Raw genomic sequence first — 7,283 nt, 5'->3', positions numbered from 1 at the left:
TCAATATCTTCCATACCATATTAAGAATACGTTTAAGCTAATCAAATGAACAATAAAAACTGACACAACCGGAAAAACACAATCACAACTGAAAGATAACAAACTTACAAGACTTGCTCAGCAAATTGTTAATGCTTTCATTTCATCCAACTAAATTGCCATTACAATCAAAAGTTATCTACAACTAAAAAATTATTTGCTAGCAATAAAAAATGTAAACTGTAAAACACTCAATTTCAAGAAGGAATTTCCCAAAATGAATACTTTTGAGAATCCATTAAAATAGAAAGAAACAAAAAGAACCTTTTGTAACTAACCAAAATGGGGCATGAATTATATTTTGATGCCAATGTTCAAGCCAATAACCAAGCTATACCAATCATACTATCATCAATTCAGTAGGCAATGCCAATTTGGTCAAAAAAAAAAAACTGAATACAAGAATAACACTAGTGACAATTTTCTGATCCTACTCAGTAATTCAAACTTTCATTTAAATTCATCTGCATGCAGCAAATGCAGAAATTAAGTGGCCGAAAACAAGAACTTGAACCCAAATCAATAATACTACCTTACTCTTAGTAACAGAATCATTGACATTAATAGCGGAGAACAACAGGGTTCCATTAGCTTGCATTTGATAAAGCCTTTTGACACCGGTGGTAGTCTCCTCCGAAACACCAACCAATCTCCCCTTCATCTTGTGGTACTTCTTGGGATCCACCTTAAGTCCATCTCTAATTATCCCCAAAACTATCTGAAACTCAGCATTTTCAGTTGAGCTCGGGTCCGGCAACTTCCCAGTCTTCTCATACTCCTCCTCTGCCTTGACCCCCTCATGAATCAGCAAAGTTGCATCACCACCATCATCCACTATCAAATCAGGCCCTCCTTCTGAACCCCAGTCCAATGCCCTCTCAGTACACCACCAATACTCCTGTCAATCATCAACAAAATCAAACAAAAATTTCTTCAGCCTCATATTCCAACTAAACAACCAATGTGTTTAAAGAAATTCAGCCCAAGTTTCAAAGCCTTTTGATTATAACCCTTAAGAATCTACTAAAGTTCAGAAATTTCTACCTCAAAAATAAACTTCGCCCACCAAAATTAAAATTCAAGCATATAAATTATTAAAAAGGTAAACAAAAAAAATCTATTACATAAACAAACAAGAGAGTAGAAATTCTGCGTCCGGCTATTACCTGAAGGGTTTCACCCTTCCAGGCGAAAACGGCAGCGGAGTCGCGGGCAATGGCGGCAGCGGCGTGGTCTTGAGTGGAGAAGATGTTGCACGAGCACCACCGGACGGAGGCGCCAAGGGCGGTGAGAGTTTCAATGAGGACGGCGGTCTGGATAGTCATGTGGAGAGAACCAGTGATTCTGGCTCCCTTGAGGGGTTGCGAAGGCCCGAACTCGGCCCGACATGCCATGAGTCCCGGCATTTCTACCTCAGCCAGCTCAATTTCGAGCCGCCCGAAGTCGGCCTGTGACAGATCTTTGACCTTGTACTCGCGCCCGGACGAGGTTTTCTCGACTGAGAGGGCCATGGTTTGGATCGGGCGAGGGCGAGGGCGAGGGTTCTGGGTTTAGGACTGATAAGAAGAGGAGAGAGAGAGAGAGCGCGAGAGACCGGGAGATACTATGGCCGGACATTATAAGATATTCGGACCTTGAAAACGACAGCATTTCTTAAGGATACTGTGTAATTTTAGGTGGATTGTCTTAATTATTTGTTTGGATATATGATAGCAAGGAGCACAGTCTCTATTTTAAATGGGGATAATTCTTTTTTCAAAAAAAAAAAAAAGCGCGATAATTTGGATGGTCCACTTTAGGCAGCAATTGGTAAATAGGCCTGATGTATAAGCTCATTGGAATCCATGATAGACAGGCAAAGCTAGATGCAACTATATAGAAAATTCTAGAGAGGTTATTTACAAGTATCCCGATTTTGAATAGCAATAACAACATTTGGATTAGGGCTTTACGCGTCGCCAACAATGATACCGTGCAATACGTATAATTATAGACTAAATTCACACTTTAATAGATAAATTGTACAAGTTAATCAATGCTGTTATAGTACGTAATCATTAATGAATTAGAGTTGTGTATTTAGCCTCATCACTCAAATTATTATAGATTAGTAAACTAACAATATAGATACTAATAGAGCAATTAATATGTAAAAAGCCACAAAAAAAAATACATGTCAATTTAAAAAAATGTTATCTCTATAATTAAATGCGGGAAAATCGTCCAAAACGTCCCTCACATGTTGTAAAATGACTTTTTTCGTCCCTCACTTTTAAAAGTGTAATTTTATGTCCCTTACATATTCACATCAGTCAAATTTAGTCCCTAACTAGGTTTCCGATCATTTTTTGGCCGGAATCCATCACGTGCAAGGCACGTGATCATTTTTGAAGGGTAAATTTATCAAATTATATTTTACATAATCTAATCTATAGTCCTCCACATTTTATAAAACAAATTTTTTCGTCCCTCACATTTTATAAAATGATTTTTTCATCCCTCACATTTCACAAAATGAATTTCTCCATCCCTCACATTTCAAAAAATGAATATTTCCATTTCTCACTAATTATGTGTGTGAGGGAAACCCTAAAAAAAAAAATATGTGTGTGAATACATTTTGTTTAAATACATGTATATGTCTATTTGATTTTGCTTAATAATACGAATAGCATAAATATATGTATGTGTCTATTTGATTTCACTTAACAATACGAATACCATATATTATACGTGATCATTTGATTTCATCTGGTATTAGCTAGTAAAAAATCTTGCATTCATTGTCAAGTTGGCCAATAAAGCTATTTTCGGTCAAAATACAATAAGAATATGCAAATTAAGGTTCTATTGGTAAATATTAGTCATAATCATACAAAAAGAGAAGATAGTCCACAAGTTGGGCCCAATTACATACATGTGTTTATGCTATTATTATTAAACAAAATCAAATAAACATATACATGTGTTTAAAAAAAATGTATTCACACACATAATTAGTGAGAAATGAAAAATTCATTTTTTGAAATGTGAGGGATGGAGAAATTCATTTTGTGAAATGTGAGGGATGAAAAAAATCATTTTATAAAATGTGAGGGACGAAAAAATTTATTTTATAAAATGTGAAGGACTATAGATCAGATTATGTAAAATATAATTTGACAAATTTACCCTTCAAAAATGATCACGTGCCTTGCACATGATGGATTCCGGTCAAAAAATGATCGGAAACCTAGTTATGGACTAAATTTGACCGATATGAATATGTAAGGGACATAAAATTACACTTTTAAAAGTGAGGGACGAAAAAAGTTATTTTATAAAATGTGAGGGACGTTTTGGACGATTTTCCCAATTAAATCTATGATGGTATGAGTCCCCAATCCCTCAATTTTGGTCATGGGCCTGTGTTTCATATTGAACACAAGATTTGAATAGTAGGATTAGTTGGATAATCTATAAAGAATATCGGATCAAATATGAATGATATAGATTAATTTTGATTTTTTTTGGTAAGCATATTTATATTGATTCAATAAACAATAGATGAGAGTTGGTTGTTTTGTGTATAGATTTTTATCTTTGAGATCTATACCATTTATCAGTCAATGATTGTGAGAAATAATGTATCTATTACTATACAAAATTCTACTCTAAAATAATGTATTAATTTTATATGCATTAACCATGGATACACTAGCATCATTAAATTCATGCCATTCAATTTAAATTTAAATTTGAACTTCATTTTAATACATATGCAGGCATTCAATGACGCTAGTGTATATAAGTTAACCCCTAAGAAAAATGTGAAATTATTACAAATTTTGTGCTAAATTTCAAGTCCATTTAGTCCCTACCATTAAGCGTACTCTACAACCAAAATTGTGATGGCTAAGAACCCATTCCCGATCATTTGACTTTATATATCCATTGAGTATAGAATTATGATGGCTAAGAACCCATCATTTGACTTTTTACATCCATTGAGTATAGAATTGTGATGGCTAAGAATCCATTCCCGATCATTTGAGTTTATATATCCATCGAGTACCAATTGCAAAGACGACAAACAATTTAAGATTGACTCCCATGAGTTTTGATTCGATCTCAACTGCTAATCCTGTAATCATGCATTATTGATCAATTAGAGTCTATAGATCATTTGGTATCAATCTCAAATGGCGATGAGCGGTTGAGATGGACTCTAGTGAGTTTCAAGCCAAACTCCATTTCCAATATATATATATTTTTTAAAATATAGAATGTTCTTAGCAAGTGAGTTTGTGTCATGTTTTAGAAAGACAAGTTTTTCTTTCAAACCATCTAAGATAACATGTATTAAAAAGGAAAAAAAAATACCAACGTCCTTCCACCATTATCAGCTCCACCACTTAGCCCAAAAACCAATTATTGCATCTTTCCCCCTCCTAAAAAAAAACCCTCCCAAAACTATCCACCACCTCTTTTTCCTCCTCTTTCCTTTTCCTCTCTCTCTCTTTTCCCCTTGCTTATCCGATCTCCCTACCTCGTCATCATCCCTCATAGTCATCCCCCCTTCTTCTCTTCCTTCTTTCTCTTCCTTTCCCTCTATCCCTACCACTACACCTCTTGATTTGGATAGATTTATTACAGGAATAGAGAAAAGGAAGAAGAAGTAGGGAAGGGGGGAGTGAAGGGTATGAGAAGAGAGAAGAGAAGTTGAGGGTTGGGGGGAAGAGAGAGAGCGGCGATAATGGATAAGCGAGAGATAGGTAGTGGGGAAGTGAGAAAAGATGAAGATGAATCTAGTGATGGGTGGAAGGGGAAGAAAATAGATGTAAAGGAAATAGGTGGTGGAAGAAGAAGGATAAAAGGGAAAAAAATTGTAAGGGTGGTGGTCAATGATTGAGAAAGCATAGTAGAGAGGATGGAGAAGATGGCTTGTGATGGGTAGTGGGAAAAATGGATGTTTTGAATATTTAGACAAATATCAATTTTTTCTAAAACTTTTAAAATGTCTACCATGAGTTACAATAAAAGGTTTTTATATTTTTCTTGATTTCTTCAAGTTGTATGATTTTTAAGTTAGTTTGGCGTGAATAACAAAGGCTAGAGCACTTGCCAAAATTTTGCCACCACCCAATGATACTGTTTGAAACTATAGATGGATTTGGGGAATAAAGAAAAACATAAGAAAAACAATGAATATTTTAGAAACCATACAAAACGATGGCGGGTTTGCAAAGTTTGTTTTTTTTCCACAAACTATTTGTCTCAAATACACCGAACAAAAAAATTAAAAAATAAAATAATTCCTACCATCACCATAGAATACCATCCACCACCGCCATCACCCTCTGTCTCCTCATTCTCTCTCCTCTATCTCCCTCTTTCTCCCCCTTATTCCTCCTTGCTCCTTGCTCTTCCTCCCTTCCCTTCCTTCCACCTCCTCCTCACTCTTCCTCTCCCTTGCATCTTTCTTGCTACTAAAGCTCCTCCCCTTCCCTTACCTTTTCTGATTGCGACCAAAGCCCTTTTAGTCGCAACCAAATTTGACCTCTCTTTGGTTGAGACCATTGCGACTAGAAGGATGACGGAGGAGAAGGGGATCTAGTCGGGAAAGGGAAGGGATGGAACGGGAGGAGAGGAGAGAAGAGGAGGAAAAAAAGGAAAGGAAGGGGAGGAAGAAAGAGAGAAAGGATAAGAGAGAGGGAAGAGAAAGGAGGTGGCCATGGTGGTAGGTGTTGGTAGATGGTGATGAAATAGTGTTATTTTTAAATTTTAAAAAATATTTCAATAAATTTTAAATTTTAAAAATACTCCAACAAAAGAATTACAATAAAAAAAATTTTTTCAATGAATGTTATAGTGTAATATTTTAAAACACTTTTAAAGCACCTAATTCATACGAAGCCAATATTATTCTAGTAAAGTTGATGGGAAGGCATGAGTTAATTGAAGGGATGTATTCTTTACATACTCAAATTTTGAGAAGTCTAACTATACTTTGATTAAATGTCAAGATTTAGTTTGTTATTTGGTTACTCCTTAGATTTGATATGTTATTTTGGTGAAATCTTAGGAAAGATAAATATAGGGAAAAGAGTCCCAATGACCCTCCAACTCTTTCCTAGATAAAGTTTTAACCCTCCAATAATTAACGGTAAAAGTTTGGCCCTCGATCTAATAAAATAGCATATTTGTGGCCCTTCTGTCAAATCCAGTAGTTAAAATTGACAGGAAGCATCATCTCGTAAGACGCGCGACCAAATGTCAAGGGTATTATAGTCTCTGAAGAAGAACACAAATTCTGCCAAATAAAAGAAGAACACAAATTGCTACTTACTCGGGAACTCCTGGGATGGCATATATCTTGCCCAATCTCTCCTCGACAATCATCCAATCCAAGGAAAAATCACTCCATCCCTCCTCCTCCTCTCCTCCATCTCCTCATCTACATCTACCCCCACCGCCTCCGTGGTCGATTTGAGAACCCTCTTGACCCTTTGGAGATGGCCGGCGCAGGAGACGAGAAGTACCCGCGTTAGCATCAGGGGATGTGGAAACTTATACTTGGCCAGTAGGATTTCAGAAGCAAAGCCGGCGGCCACATGTCCTAAATAGGACCATATGCTTACTAGTGACACGAATGTGGCAATGCTCTTCTTGGGAAAGCCCAAGGATTTGCCAATTTGGCCCAAATTATCAATTGCCGTTAAATCGATTACCAATTTTGCCTCAAGTCAGCACTGGATTTGTTTCTGTCTTTAGCCGCGAACAGAATTAGCATATCGATGCTGCACACTGCTTGCAGGATTGTGTGATATTCTCCCCTTTCCGGTGGCCTGAACACCTTGTCGAAGCAAGAAACGTGTGTCTCTTCTTGATTCAGTGGATCGGCGAGAGGCGTCTCTGCTTTCGCTGCCTGTGGTGCAAACTCACTCACCGGTGGTGGATCATATCAGTGGTGAAAATGTTGGAGGGAAAAGGAGTGGAAATTGTTGGAGCGAAAATCAGTGGTGAAAATGCTTTTACTCTGTCCCAGGAAAGAGACTATAATGCCCTTGATATTTAGTCGCGCGTCTCACGAGATGATGCTTTCCGTTAATTTTAACTACTGAATTTGACAGAAGCACCACAAATATGCTATTTTATTAGATTGAGGGCCAAACTTTTACCATTAATTGTTGGAGGGCTAAAACTTTACCTGGGAAAGAGTTGGAGGGCCATTGGGACTCTTTTCCCTAAATATAATTAACCCT

General features: G+C 36.8%; 1 protein-coding gene across 1 annotated transcript; it reads right to left on the bottom strand.

Annotated features, from left to right (window-relative positions):
* Positions 1–484: 484 nt before the first annotated feature.
* On the bottom strand, positions 485–1,613 carry LOC113756768 (adenosylhomocysteinase-like). The gene is made up of 2 exons (XM_027300306.1): positions 1,206–1,613; positions 485–937 (listed from the first exon to the last, which is right to left on the bottom strand). Exons 1-2 carry the CDS (start codon positions 1,548–1,550, stop codon positions 500–502), a joined length of 783 nt encoding a protein of 260 aa, XP_027156107.1. The 5' UTR covers positions 1,551–1,613; the 3' UTR covers positions 485–499.
* Positions 1,614–7,283: the final 5,670 nt, after the last annotated feature.

This window comes from Coffea eugenioides, unplaced genomic scaffold, assembly GCF_003713205.1.
Source record: "Coffea eugenioides isolate CCC68of unplaced genomic scaffold, Ceug_1.0 ScVebR1_2481;HRSCAF=3513, whole genome shotgun sequence".
NCBI lineage: Eukaryota > Viridiplantae > Streptophyta > Magnoliopsida > Gentianales > Rubiaceae > Coffea > Coffea eugenioides.
The sequence above is the reverse complement of the archived record's forward strand: the minus strand, read 5'-3'. Positions and strand labels throughout refer to the sequence as shown.

Bases quoted from the DNA above. Each gene is read 5' to 3' on its own strand.
- LOC113756768 (XM_027300306.1), bottom strand. From the start codon at position 1,550: ATGGCCCTCTCAGTCGAGAAAACCTCGTCCGGGCGCGAGTACAAGGTC. The intron at 938-1,205 runs GTAATAGCCGGA...GATGATTGACAG, and splicing joins GGAAGGGTGAAACCCTTCAG to GAGTATTGGTGGTGTACTGA.